General features: G+C 46.8%; 7 protein-coding genes across 7 annotated transcripts; 3 read left to right on the top strand and 4 right to left on the bottom strand.

The window, feature by feature from the left end:
- Positions 1-118: 118 nt before the first annotated feature.
- Positions 119-2,256, bottom strand: BP5553_02126 (Uncharacterized protein; the record flags this gene model as incomplete). The annotated part of the gene is made up of 4 exons (XM_032010749.1): positions 119-340; positions 476-1,604; positions 1,658-1,781; positions 2,187-2,256. The coding sequence occupies 4 exons, from the start codon at positions 2,254-2,256 to the stop codon at positions 119-121; spliced, it is 1,545 nt and encodes a 514-aa protein (XP_031874803.1).
- A 381-nt stretch (positions 2,257-2,637) lies between these two features.
- Positions 2,638-3,216, bottom strand: BP5553_02125 (uncharacterized protein; the record flags this gene model as incomplete). Its single annotated transcript, XM_032010748.1, has 1 exon — positions 2,638-3,216. The coding sequence occupies one exon, from the start codon at positions 3,214-3,216 to the stop codon at positions 2,638-2,640; it is 579 nt and encodes a 192-aa protein (XP_031874802.1).
- Positions 3,217-3,830: 614 nt separating this feature from the next.
- On the bottom strand, positions 3,831-4,562 carry BP5553_02124 (uncharacterized protein; the record flags this gene model as incomplete). Its single annotated transcript, XM_032010747.1, has 1 exon — positions 3,831-4,562. One exon carries the CDS (start codon positions 4,560-4,562, stop codon positions 3,831-3,833), a length of 732 nt encoding a protein of 243 aa, XP_031874801.1.
- A 1,994-nt stretch (positions 4,563-6,556) lies between these two features.
- BP5553_02123 (Uncharacterized protein) lies at positions 6,557-7,956 on the bottom strand (the record flags this gene model as incomplete). Its single annotated transcript, XM_032010746.1, has 2 exons — positions 6,557-7,471; positions 7,519-7,956. 2 exons carry the CDS (start codon positions 7,954-7,956, stop codon positions 6,557-6,559), a joined length of 1,353 nt encoding a protein of 450 aa, XP_031874800.1.
- Positions 7,957-8,159: 203 nt separating this feature from the next.
- Positions 8,160-9,712, top strand: BP5553_02122 (p-loop containing nucleoside triphosphate hydrolase; the record flags this gene model as incomplete). Its single annotated transcript, XM_032010745.1, has 2 exons — positions 8,160-8,384; positions 8,447-9,712. 2 exons carry the CDS (start codon positions 8,160-8,162, stop codon positions 9,710-9,712), a joined length of 1,491 nt encoding a protein of 496 aa, XP_031874799.1.
- Positions 9,713-10,094: 382 nt separating this feature from the next.
- BP5553_02121 (Uncharacterized protein) lies at positions 10,095-11,685 on the top strand (the record flags this gene model as incomplete). Its single annotated transcript, XM_032010744.1, has 5 exons — positions 10,095-10,274; positions 10,329-10,360; positions 10,413-10,539; positions 10,625-11,129; positions 11,177-11,685. The coding sequence occupies 5 exons, from the start codon at positions 10,095-10,097 to the stop codon at positions 11,683-11,685; spliced, it is 1,353 nt and encodes a 450-aa protein (XP_031874798.1).
- A 556-nt stretch (positions 11,686-12,241) lies between these two features.
- BP5553_02120 (FYVE zinc finger) lies at positions 12,242-13,725 on the top strand (the record flags this gene model as incomplete). Its single annotated transcript, XM_032010743.1, has 2 exons — positions 12,242-13,087; positions 13,165-13,725. 2 exons carry the CDS (start codon positions 12,242-12,244, stop codon positions 13,723-13,725), a joined length of 1,407 nt encoding a protein of 468 aa, XP_031874797.1.
- Positions 13,726-14,138: the final 413 nt, after the last annotated feature.

Raw genomic sequence — 14,138 nt, 5'->3', positions numbered from 1 at the left:
GCCTTGCAGTGTGTGAATTTGGTGGCATGTTAAAGATATTCTGGCCAGCACAATTTCTTGATCATCCAATTCAAAAAACAAGACGGCAGTTAATTCCCAAGAATGATTCATATAAGAACTACAGTTTAAAATCCCCGTTCACTTTCTCACTCCCTTGCCCCGATATCCCAGAGGTCCTTTCCTTCGATAAAATACCGGCAACCTTCTCCGCCAGCCCGATCTTCAGAGCCCGACTCCGCTCCGTGCATAACTCATAGATCGTGCTTAGATTGAAGGTTAAGGCGTGGAAAGTGTTGGGGCCTTCTGGAGTGGTGAGGAGTGATTCTAGGGTTGTTCGTGCCTAGGTGAGTGAGGGGCTATTGTCAGTCTTGTGGTTTTTGCAGGAGAAATGTGTCGATAAAAGAACGTGAGGCTGGAGGGGTGTTGAGACGAATATAACAGAAATAAAAAGCTCAGGTAGGAGTGGGATACGTACATCATCCATGCGCCCCAGATATAAGTGACAAACTGCGAGGTTTTGTTTGTACACGGCAGTTTCGGCTCCAGATGAAATAAATTCCTCCCAAATAGCAGCTGAAGCATCGTAGTTCCCGTCTGCAATGTGGGATAATGCGAGGATAATATTTTGCTCTTTCTTTCTTTCCTCTTCGTTCCCAGTGGCAGGGTCTCCGGGGGTCGGACCGGAAGGAGAGATACACAATCGCGCTGCATCCACGTCGCCTAGACAAAGATACAGGAGTGCCTTTTGAGCCTCCAACCGCAACGCTCCGTCTGACGAAGTCGAAGGTCGAAGCGTTTTAAGGAAGCGCGCAGCACCTTCTAAATCCTCCATCTCAACCAATGCACTCGCAACGCGGATCCCTAAGTCATGAAGACGCTCCTTCCAAATTATGATCTCATTCTCGATTGCCCCTTTCGTCTCCAGTTCCTTGGCGTTGTGCTCGCTGAGTCTTTTTTTCAAAGACGTGAGAGTAAGTCGGGCTTCACGAGCAAGATCGTAGTATCCCATGACACCCCTTCGTGCATCTGCATATCCCATACCTTGTAACCTTACGGCTAGAACACGTAAGTGCCATGGGACTAGAGGTAAGCCGGAGATGTCGTCGCGGTAATAGGAGGAATTTAAGTCCTCTAAACATTTTACTTCCTGAGCTGCGAGGGGCGTTTGGTTGCATAGCGTTAGGCATGAAAGACGCGTGTATATGAGAGCAAAGATAGCTGTGTGGTCTGAAGGAGACAGGGTTGGTGCGGTGAGTTGCTGGGCGGCTCTAATGGCGGCGCTTCTCCAATGCCCTGCAGAGATGAGTTCTGGTATCGGAGTAGAGGGATCTGGCTGTACCGAAGGGCTGCGGAATGGTGGCGGGACATCAATGAGAGCTAAAGGGTGGTAGATCTCGGGCCGGAGAAGATACGAGAAATCCTTTTGAGTACTTTGAAGAGTTGAGTGGGCGGTTTTGAAGGACGGAACTGATGATAGTGTTGAAAGATTTGATCCGGGGGTCGGGGATGGCAGTCTTGGAGTGTGATAACGTGTAGGAGGGGAGAGAATCTGTGAAGAGGATTGATGTAATAGATTCGTTGGGGAGAGCGGGTTGGCGGCAGGGCTATAAGCGGTTAGTTAGATGCGTGGTTCTGCGGCAAGTGGAGGGAGACATACTCTGAAATATCTAGTGGCCCACGAGTTGGCCGTCGTGGTATAGGTGCTACAAAACTTGTAAGTATAGTTCCCTTGAACATTTCCCGGGCGTGATTCCCAAAAATGGCGAGACTGATTTCATCCACTGAGATGAAATTATTAAGCCATACTACGTATATGTCAAATTTAGAAGATAAAATCATTTGCATGCATCACAGTCTTAGTTCCTGACCGCCTAAATCGGCATTTTGGACTTTGGGTAAAAGAAACTAGGCGCTCTAAGTAGCACAATAGATAGGTTAAGCAATCAATGCCAACAGCTGGTTGTTAAAATCAACACCAAATAAGCCATGTCAAGCAGTCTTCTTGCAGTTTTCGCCCACTTGGGTCAAGATTTATAAATGACTCCGAATACTCAGAGCATCAAGAGCTATCTTCAGCATTACACTGTCACACACAACGCGCCTCAGGAGAAATGATAAGGAGAACGACTCAGTTTAACGACGAGACAGGCAAGTTTAAAGGGATAAAAATTTAATTGAAGACTGACCTCTACCGGATGAACCATGTCTCGAGTGTCTTTGCGGAGTCGTCTTCGGCTCTTTGGTTGGGGGATCCATTGTTGTTGAAGCGCCAGGTTGGCGACAGTGCGAGGTTGAGACGTATGTTCGTGCATAAATTTAGTCGAATCAGCACTTCGTAGCATAGAACTTATGCAATTAGTTTATTACGCACGCCCCTGGGCCAAGAACCGAGTTGCTCCGTACTCTTGTTTAGTCAGCATTCACTTTCGTATCTTCACGTCTTCTTCTCACACTTTATCGACCGTAACCCCCAACGTCATCGTATACATGTATTATTTCCAGAACCCCAAAGCAAGGGCACCTGAGAGTGACTCTCCTGAGTCGGGCCTATCTAAAATCCCACCGACTCGGAAGTGGAGTCATTCTACGAGGGTAACGTTAACACTTGACTATGAATGCAGGGACTGGACTAAACTATCAAATCTCATGAACGTGAATGTCGGACTTTTGCCAATCACTATGCCGAAATTCCGCTTGGTCGAGTGCCAATCCTGCCGACATGATACCAGACTCCCATAGCGCCTCCTGGTCTTCCTCCGAGAGGCGCCATTGAAGAACATTCTTGGGGATCCGGGATTCGCCGTCGATCCCTATTTCATATAACGAGTAAGCCAAGTCCTTGAGCTGGCTCACTGTTGCTTCCATAACCATGTCTACGTACCTGTTCATGACGCGGTTCTGGAATCTAGGGACGAGGAAACGGTCGCCTAGGGCCCATAGTTTCGCATTCGTTACCATCTGCTGCTCTACTGTCTCTTCAGTCTCAGGAGCTACGTCTGACACTATCCATTGTAGGAACGAATGGAATAGGGTCGGGTCTTCTTGCTTCAGCGTATATATCTTGTCCGGTCCGGCCCATTCGCCCGTAAAGAAGGCATGAAACAAAGGGGAAGCCAGCATGACTTGATTTCTGTCGATGCGAAATACTTGGGATTCCGGGCCCACGATAAAAGTAGCCATGTCATCCGTCACTACAAAATCCACTGGTGGTCCCATGACTACTGCGCCAAATTGAGTTTTTGGTCAGGATAGTTTACCTTGCGTCAGTACTCTGAAATCGATGGTAAGCAGGGAGTTGAGGAGCGGGGGTTGAGGAACGGGGGTTGAGGAACGGGAGTCGAGAAATATATACCTCGTCTTTTAAAGCTGTTCGTAAGATGTCTGTTACTGCTGTCCCTTCATTTGCTGCGTACCCAGCTAAGGCAAAGAAACCCATTCTTTGATTTATTCAGGTCAGGCGAACTTCAATACTTTTATGCTTAGCGGCAAACCTGTATTGGTTGTCAACAAGTCCTTGACAGTTACTCTACGGCATGCCTCGGGAAGTATGTGTCATTGTAAGCTACTGGTGCTGTTCTGTCATATCATTACTCTAGGGTCTTTCTATTATACAATAATCTTATCTGAAAATATCTTTATTTGCTACAATATGTTCCTTGAGTAAGAAACTCACCTCTCGTTATCAATCCAATAACTAAGTTGAATAATTGAATAATCCGTGTATAAAAATAAATACGGCCCTGAATTCTCTCATACGCATCAGTCAAAATATGTGGAGCTCTCGTTTGGCCCTTTGACGCTCTCAGCCTGGTGTGCTTGGTCCAGAGTCCTCAAGGTGTAACTTCAGCTTGATGATTTGCAACATCGACGACTACATGCAAGTCTGGATTTTCGGATGCACCATCTTTAGGCTCCAACTCAAGCGCTGGAGGTAAATCATTCTCTGGGTCTTCACCTACCATATCCCTAGTGTAGCTGATCACTGAGACTAGGAGTTTATGTGGGAGCTCTGAAGCATAGTTGAATAGCTCCTTAATTGGCACGTACAAAGAAAACTTTTCTACGAGAATGTCCTCTAGCCTATCAAGTCTATTATTACGCACGAGTGAAGGATCAAATACCAGATTGACAAGCTGCTTCATATCTGACACATCCGCCTTCATAACCATACCCAAAAGTTGTTTCATTGCAAGGTCCAGGAATTCCGGGAGTAACACCCCCTCGCCTAACAGCCAAAGCTCAGCAAATGGCACCAAGTTGTGTTCCACGCGATCCATAGGGGACCCTGTCCCATGGAACACCGATACACAGTGCATGAGCGGACGGAAGACATTCACGTCGACATTCTTTAGTGCGATTTTGTCCCCACCGTAACCGTAATCCTGTTCAGCAACAGCATCACCACGAGCATTTAGTGTGAGAGCCGATATAACTCTATCTACTTGCCAGCCTACCATCCAAAATCGTGGTACTTCATCCGTCTTGTGCTCCTCTGGACCCCCGACCAACACTGATATAGGTCTCTGGGGGTAGCTGTTTTCTAATTGGCCATTATGACTCATGATGTCGTTGTAAATGCGAGTATCTGTTAGGAATCTCGGTTTTTAGTCAGTATAGAAAGAGGCGAGGATTTGTGAGGGAGATAGTGACGGGATGAGACAACTATACCAAAGCACCTTAGGCGCCTTATTTACTTTCCCCTTTCACTGCCTTGGAAGAATAGCATTGATATCCAGCCTTTCTAAGCTTGTTCATCATTGTGTTTACTTTAAGCATTAATCTATTGTTAATTCATGACCATTCTTCCTTCTTTGTCCCACTTCCTATGTTTGTTTTACTTCCCTCGTCGAGGCATAGCAACAATAGTTCATTAACCATTTATTGGTTATTCTAATAGTCAGTTGGCTATTATCCTAGTAACGTGGATGAAAGATTATAGTTGTAACTCGTCTCTAGTACATCATGATATGGCAACACGATACAAATTATCTCATGAAGGCAAATTCCTCTATCGATAGTTTTAAAATTAGGGGGATATTGCATTTCTAATAATGACAGAACCAGAATTCTCCCGTGGAGTTAGAAGGTGTCAATGGATGGATTTAATTAGCATCGTCAAAAGTGCTTCATAATCTTGTTGGTGCTTGTAGCTTCCTCTTCCGAATCCCGATTATCGCTTGGCTATGACTTATATGTTTCGATGCTACTGCTATGCTCGAGACGGATTGCAGGAGCGGTAGTATAAAATTCCCGAGTGAGAACATGACTACATGAGATGCGACAAAAAACCCCAAGTTACATTATGTTTGTTATTTATATATAAAAACTGCATATACTTGAAAGTTTAAGTCTTCAATAGTCACTCTTACCGTTTAAATTGCATCAATGAGACATAAGAAAGCATACAATCATAAGCGGGCATCACAATCGGGGCTTCACTTATAGAAGCTACCTGTCAATCGTTAGCAGGACCTACGAACTCAATAGTGAGGCAAGGTGTGGGCTATGGGTGATGTTAGTAGCACGAGCAGAGGGGGCACTTGGGAAGAAAGGAAATGAGAGTATTAGCAGGTACACCTTATTTATATACTTTGGACCGAACAATGGTATGGAACAGGATGATAGTTCATTCCTTTTAGAGATCGGGATAAAGAACAGAATTGTTTAGTGTCACTGGAATAAAGAACTTCCAGAGAAAGTCAACCCAACTGGGATGCATTTCCTTTATGAATTAACAATGGTCTTGCCCTCAAAATCTCTGAACATAAAACCAGAATTGCTGTTCTTAATCAAAGTTGAATATTTTATTTATTCATATGAGAAGTCTGGCTCACCTCTGCAAATAGCTACATTAAGCTGTTCGGGAGACCATTATCATTTGAGAGGCTACTTTTACCGCTATCATACTTTTATCGTATAGGGTAACCTAAAGTCGCAAACCATGTGTCGAAGCCGAGTTGAGCAATTCTTCTACAAGTGCGGGCACTACAACAGGTTTGGGTTGCCGTCGATCAACCCAGAATGCCAGAAGCAACTGTCCGTCAGACGCGTCGAGCTTCAACATGAATGTCCCAGGTGCCATGGCACTTCGGCAAGTCTGATTCTGAAGACTCTTGATGGATACCCCTGCGGTGGTCGTATAGGAGTGGCGAGAGTTTGGTATATCCTACGTGCTGACCCATCTCCCGCGTACTCTGAATTTGAACTTTGTGAACAACGACACCATTTCCAGGCCCGCGTGGATAACGAGCGTGTTGAAGCCAAGAACCTAGATGAAAATAAGATTGCTCAAGACGAATCTACTAAAGATTACTTTATGAATGCGGAGAGCTCTTGCCCTGAGCTTATACAAGAGACACTCAGACCTGAACTCACGGAACACGAAACCAAGTGCTCCATTTGCTAGGGGTGTCTTATTGAAAATGATAGGATGGATGAGAAAGCGGAAAGCAATATCGCAATCGCGCACCAATATCATCCAAGCTTAATAGCACTTGGATTCAAGCGCTGATGCAAGTGATCCAGTAATTCTATCTCAATTTAGATTATATTGAGCTCACCCAGCAGCAATCTCTTCCTCTTCATCCTCCCACTCGCCTCTTTCATCCATATCCTCATTCAGCTCCATCTCGCCGTCTCCTTCGAGACCTTCACTATCCCACTCATCAACGTCCATTTCATCTTCATCGTCACCCTCGTCCTTCTTTGCACCAAGACCCTTAGCCTTCCGCTTCTTCTCAACATTTTCCCTCTGAATCCGCTTCCTGACTTCCTTTTCTTGTCGTCTCTTCTCCCACATCTTCTCCATATCCTTGATCTCTTCTTTCGTCTTGTGGATATATTCATGCCACATAATCTTCCCACTGCACACGCCCTCCTCGACTTTCGTCATCCGCAATCTCATTCTAGGACCTAATTCCACAAGCTTAACGGCCCGCTTTTCGACGTTGTTACCTGTGTTTTTGCCCTTGCCATCTTCCCGGTCTTTTTGCCTTTTTGATAGGAGTTTCTTTGCTCTAGTTTCTACAACCTCCACTTCCGCGTCAGTGTCAACCTCGCTTCCACTAGTGGCATCCGTCATGTATCCCGAGCCATCCGCCCCTCCTACCATATAATCGGCGATATCCTCCAGTTTTCCAAGATTTGGCAGTCCACCTTTTTTGCCTTTAGCCTTCTGTGAATGTAAAAGCTTCTCGGCAGCGTTTAATCTTCGAAGCGGTTTTGACAAACCAGTGGCTTTCGTTGTGATGGCATAGTGTCTGAGATTTATAACATATGAACCGTCGTCACCATCTTTGGGAAGTTCACGATTTAGTAACATGACCCGTCGAATTGAAGTAAGTGGTGTGGTTTGTGGGGAGATTGGCGGGAAAAGGGACTGGAAGACGGTAGTGGTGAGAGATTCAAGGTGTTTCGGTATTTTGTTTTCGGATTCTGAGTCGGTGGGAGAAGTGAAGTTGTTCATAACAAGCTGCGGGCATTAGCAAGTTATCTAAGGACGGTGAATATGGACCATACCAACGGCGGGGTGATGTATTCCTTTCCACCACCTTTTGGATGTTTCAAAGCCTTCCTCACATCCTTGCACAGAGAGTATTTCTCCACCTGAAAATGTAGTGTTGGTCCGCGCGGAGTAATCGCAAGCCTCATGTTTGTATTCCCAGATTCGGACCTCGAGAACAGCATAAGGTGGGTCACCCCCAGAGGACCAGACATGGTGAGATAATCCCTCAGCCTATTCGCCTTTCTCTCCTTTAACCTCGCTGCTGTATCAGGCGCCATCATTGATCGTACATCTTTCACTAGCTGGCTCACACTCGGTCCCACCTCTCCAGCTCCAATTCGGATGACCATGCTTTTCGGCGCTCTGGAACCAGAGTTTGCCGGAGTAGCTTTCTTCCCAGGGCCATTGCTGGCACCTAGATGCGTTTGCTTCTTAGACTTCGTTCGTGCCATTTTCTGTCGATTGCTGGAGCTTGTGCGAAATCAAAGATTGGAGGAATGGAATTCTTTTGGAGGCAAGGAATTTTGCAGCCAATCAGAGACTAGGTCTCGATAAGCCCGATAGAGATTTTATTTTCTCCGCGAACGTCACACTTCTACCCACAAGGTCTCCAGCGCAACTCCTCGCACTCATTGCATTATCGCATTACAGAACCATGTCTTCGACGAAGAGAAGAAAGATCGCGGATAATGTCCCTTCGGGGCTGTCCACAGAGAAGAATGGTGCAGGACCAAAAAAACGTGCGTCAAGGCTAGCTTCGCCGGAATCTTCACGAGAAAGTATCACATTGGCTGGATCAGAACCACCAGAAAGCATCACGATGGCTGGATCAGAACTAGAAGCGGACGATGAAGAACCAACGAAGTCATTTAAAGATTTGGTAGGTGGTCTGATACTGCTTTCTTCTAATTTAGGTATACCGTAGCTAACACTATCCGTTAGGGGATTGTTGATTCGCTCTGCGACGCCTGTGCGGCTTTAGGATACAAAGCTCCAACACCAATTCAAACCGAGTCCATACCACTTGCTCTTCAGGGCCGAGATTTAATAGGCTTAGCAGAGACAGGCAGTGGGAAAACTGCTGCATTTGCTTTACCGATACTTCAAGCTTTGCTCGACAAACCGCAGCCCCTATTTGGCCTTGTCCTTGCTCCTACTCGTGAATTAGCATATCAAATATCCCAAGCTTTCGAAGCCCTTGGCTCTCTCATATCAGTGAGATGTGCCGTTATAGTTGGAGGGATGGATATGGTCCCGCAAGCTATCGCGTTAGGCAAGAAGCCTCACGTTGTCGTGGCTACTCCCGGGCGATTACTCGATCATCTCGAAAATACCAAGGGATTTTCGCTACGGTCGCTGAAGTATCTGGTCATGGATGAAGCCGATCGACTCCTTGACCTTGATTTCGGACCTATTCTCGATAAGATCCTAAAGGTCCTGCCACGAGAACGCCGGACATACCTATTCTCGGCGACCATAAGCTCGAAAGTCGAAAGTCTGCAAAGAGCTAGCTTGAAGGATCCCCTACGGGTGAGCATCAGTAGCAACAAATACCAAACCGTGTCAACTTTGCTCCAAAGTTATATCTTCATCCCTCACCCACATAAGGATACATATCTTGTTTATCTCCTAAACGAATTTGCTGGACAGTCAGCTATTGTGTTTACAAGAACTGTGAACGAAACACAAAGACTGGCCATCCTGCTTCGAGCACTCGGCTTTGGGGCGATTCCTCTACACGGTCAGCTGTCTCAGTCTGCTCGTTTGGGCGCACTCAACAAATTCCGGGCCGGTTCACGAGAAATCCTAGTAGCAACCGACGTAGCATCACGTGGTCTCGATATCCCGTCCGTTGATGTCGTGTTGAACTATGACCTACCTCCCGATAGCAAGACTTACATCCACCGAGTTGGTCGAACAGCGCGAGCAGGAAAGTCCGGGCATGCAATCAGTATTGTGACGCAATATGATCTTGAGATCTGGTTAAGGATAGAAGCGGCCTTGGGCAAAAAGCAGAAAGAGTACGAGACAGAAAAGGAGGAGGTGATGGTATTCAAGGCGAGAGTTGAGGAGGCGCAACGGCACTCCAGAAACGAGATGAAGAACTTACACGAGGATAGGGGCAAAAGGGGATCAACGTTTAAGGGCAGACGACCGGAGAAAGGAGGGAAAAAGGGGCGGGATGAGATGGATAGGGAGGAAGGTTAGGTGTTGCGTTAGATCATTAATTTGTTTAGATGTGTTATCGGACTATAAATCTATAAATCGATCGTACCCCGCCTGCGAATGAACCAAATTTAAATGAATCCACGGGAGGTAGGTATTTTGATAGTTACATTAGAGGCGGAAAGGATCCCTTAACGGCTTAAGTTTGAACTACACGAAAGTGTCTGTACCCCGTAGTGGGGTTTAGGCCTTATCAACCATGCCTCGGCACTCTACGAGCACCCTAGCTCGGAGGCGCATGTAGCCGAAAGCTTGCTCCGTAGGGGGAAGGGTAGCTCGTTGGTAGCGGGGCATCAAAATACAAAACCCCCACTCGAGGATTCCCCAAGCCTCCACTTCACCAGATCACTTCTCTAATATCACAATGGCCTCATTACCTATACGCCATTTCTTTGGAGCTTCGCGTGCAATTACATACCCCAATGTCTTGCATTTGACGCGCTATGCTGTCCGGAGCAGGGGCTTCGCGAATACAGCTACAGACGACATGGCACTCCCCCTAAAAGGATTCAAGGTCTTAGATATGACGAGAGTGCTTGCCGGTGTAAGAATTCGTACTTTGATTCCATGTCTGAATTCCACTAACAATGTGATGTAGCCATATTGTACACAGATACTGGGAGATTTGGGGTACGATCCAGCCACAACTCAACCGCTGTGTGCGGAAGCTCACGAGAATCAGTGCAGAAGTCATAAAAGTCGAGCATCCTACACGAGGAGATGATACACGGCACTGGGGCCCACCATATGCCAAATATAAGCCCGACTCGGGTAAAGAGGGTGTTGGAGAAAGTGCCTACTTCTTAGCTGTAAGGGCCACTTACCGCTACCTCGAGTCTTACAACCGACGGACGAGAATTACTGTCTTAATACACCAGTTGACCAGTATAGTAGGTGAATCGCAATAAGAAGTCACTCGGGCTATCATTTCAGCACAAATCAGGCGTCGAAGTGCTTCACAAGCTAGCCGCAGAAAGCGATATTCTCGTCGAGAATTACTTGCCTGGCACATTGAAGAAATACCATTTAGACTATGAGACGCTCCGAAAGCTCAATCCACGTTTAATTTATGCCTCAATTACAGGTTACGGTCAGACGGGGCCATATTCAAGTCGAGCTGGTTACGACGTTATGGTCGAGGCGGAAATGGGATTAATGCATATCACCGGAGCTCGAGATGGGCCTCCAGTGAAAGTTGGGGTAGCTGTGACGGATTTGACCACTGGCCTATACCTGTCTAATTCCATTATGGCTGCCATAATTGCAAGATCAAGAACGGGAAGAGGGCAACACATCGACGCCGCCTTGAGCGATTGCCAGGTTGCTACTCTGGCCAATATTGCAAGCAGCTGTCTAATTAGTGGGGAGAAAGATCAGGGAAGATGGGGGACAGCACACCGTAAGTCAACTGCATGATTTTCTGAAATGTTACTCACACGCTTGTAGCTTCAATTGTCCCATATCGCTCTTATAAAACTTTCGATGGGGATATACTCTTTGGAGGAGGAAACGATCGACTCTTTGGGCTCATATGCGATGGCCTTGGACGCCCGGAATGGAAAACGAACCCAAAATTCGAGGTTAATGCCCAACGGGTTGCAAACCGAGCAGAGCTAGACAATGCAATAGAAGAGGTCACCAAAACCAGAACAACAGATGAATGGTTGGAGGTTTTTGAAGGCTCCGGATTGCCCTACGCAGCTGTGAATGACGTCCAGGCAACACTGAACCATTCCCATGTTCTAGCTAGGGATATGGTAAAGGAGATGGAGCATGATTGGTGTGGCAATATCAAGATGGTTAACACACCGATAAAATATAGTGAGAGTAAACCCAGTATTCGAACTGTGCCGCCGATGTTGGGGCAGCACACTGACGAAATTTTGAGGGATATTTTAGGAATGGGTGAGAGTGATATAGAGTCTTTGAAGGCTGAAGGTGCCGTAAATCGCTAGATATCTAAACAACAATATACCCATGGCGCAGTGTATATACTACAGAATGAACATCTAAGCTTAAAACCTACAAGTAGGCAACTATGGATCGCCCACCCAGAGAATCCGTTTTGCGTTGTCTGATACTGTAGATCCAAAACAGCTTGCTTAACTCAATCAATCGAACTCGAAAGGGGGTTCGTTATGGTCACATGACAAAATCACGTGAAGAGTTGCGACCAAAATATCCTCGTCGCCTGACCAGATTGTACCTCACGTACAGGAACAGGACATCTCCAAATATCGCAGAGCCATCAGAATAGCGGATCGCAGTTTCGCGAGAACTCGAAATCCAACGTTTGGGTCTTCAATGGCACGTCGTTGAGCATCCACCTCCTAAATATCGCGTTTAAGGCGCCTGACTCGACCGTTGCTGTCAACATTGAGAACATCCAATTGAACTCGGTCTAGCTGGCGCCAATACTCCGCACATTGTTATCCTATTATAGCTACGAAGCAATTATATTTAGTTAATGCGACTGTGTTTACAGCCTCCGGCGCATCTCTCAGTTGCAAGATGGCATCTGACGGGCCTCCCAAATCCCCAACTGCCTCGAGCAGCGCAGACAACCCAACGAGCGGATCACCTCCCAAATACATACCCCAATTCTCTGCTGCGACAGAAATGATCCTCAAACGTATCCAATCAGGTGCTGTTGGTAGTACCTCGAACCTCTCTTCGATTGGCATTACGGGCACACCTCCAGGATATGAGGATATGAGGCGGAATGTGCTTATGGGTATGAAGACTACGTTGAATATGGAAATTCCAAGTACCCCTCCAAGCAACAGAGGGAGAGGCGGTGCTGCTGGGAGAGCTTCTTCGGGAGGCAGGGCGATTGCCCCGCGACCTTCCTCTACACCCTCAAACGGCGGGGGAGGCTCGGGAAGCGGCGGGAAGAGGAAGACTCCGAGGTCAAGAGGGGCAAGAGCGGGGATGAAGAGGAAGAGGAGGAAGTCTGAAAGTCTCAGCTCTGAGGAATCAGAAGCCATGTCAAAACTCGGAGGGGACTCGGATTCAGATGACGCCGAAAGTGTCACTGATTTGCCCAAGATAACGCAGTCTGGCCGACAAGTTGTGAAGCCCGCACCATTTGTTCCGGCAGCGGCAGAAAGCCATACGAGACGACGAGCACCTTCGAAGAGAACACAGGAAAACGCGCTATGTAGAAGATGTGGGCGAGGACACAGCCCACAGAGCAACATGATAGTGTTTTGCGATGGGTGTAATCTTGGTTGGCATCAAATGTGCCACGATCCTCCAATATCGGAGGAGACGGTAAAAGATGAGGCCGCGCCATGGTATTGTGTAGATTGCAACCGTAAGAAAGGCATGAAGTCAGGAAACTCTGACTTTCAATGGGTCGGCTGGCAAGGACACAGTACAGAGGAGGCAAGCAGGTTTCTCCCCGAGTTCTTTTTCACCACTAACATAAACAGAAACGCTCGTACTTCAACTCCCTTCCACACCAACAGCTCGTATCCCTTCTCATGCAAGCTACAGTACTTCACCCGAACATTCCGCTCTTTCCCCGGGATTATAATCCACCATCAAAGCAAGCACAGCCCGCGGGATCCTCAGACCGTCGTACAAATAGCCCCTCCCAACAGCATTTCCCCGGTACTTCGACCGCTGGGCTTTTCACTCGCGCCGAATCAAACCCCAACGCAACAATCAACTTCATACGCAAAATACCAGGTGAAACAACACCACCGTTCTCGTCCTCCCAGCAGGATTCCGCGCACCCCGCGTCTGCACTTCTAGTGGCAAATGCCCAAGATGGGGATAGCAGAGAGAGTACACCAGCCAGTCCACCTTATCCTAAACCAGGAAATGGACTAATGGCGAAATTGGGGCCAGACGAGGATGATATGGAGTGGTTAGTTGATAACAATGATTTTAACGCCTTTAGTCATGTAATGTATGACGATCACGGGGAGAGGATACAAGAACACCATGGCTTGCCAATCATGGGCGAACAAGGTGTTCTAAATGCTTAGTTGCAGGGCCTGATATTTTGCTGAGCGGATAGGCCTTGGCATATTGTTTATTATGTACTCGTTAATGAGGCCCTCCTTGTTGAATGTGAGATCTAATCATGGTACCCTTAGCTTCCGCAGTTGGCAAGCCTTGTATTCATATTGGCATTACTACACCATCAATCCAAACACATCCAAGTCAATACCCTCAATATCAAATGAGTAGGTTGCAAATCTGCACTTCTTGGATTATAACGGTTGGCAAAAGGGTGTACTCCCTGATCACTAAATTAGAAGCATTTCAAGTATGCAACGGTTTTATCAATCTCCATTGTTGAATGTTTGGGGTATCCCATTTTTCTGCTAGTTAATGATTTCCTCTTGCCTCCACCATCTTGCCTGAATCAGTACAAATGAACTAGTAGAACTACTTT

This window comes from Venustampulla echinocandica, assembly GCF_003357145.1.
Source record: "Venustampulla echinocandica strain BP 5553 chromosome Unknown scaffold_0, whole genome shotgun sequence".
Taxonomy (NCBI): domain Eukaryota; kingdom Fungi; phylum Ascomycota; class Leotiomycetes; order Helotiales; family Pleuroascaceae; genus Venustampulla; species Venustampulla echinocandica.
This window is presented reverse-complemented; position numbering and strand designations above follow the sequence as displayed.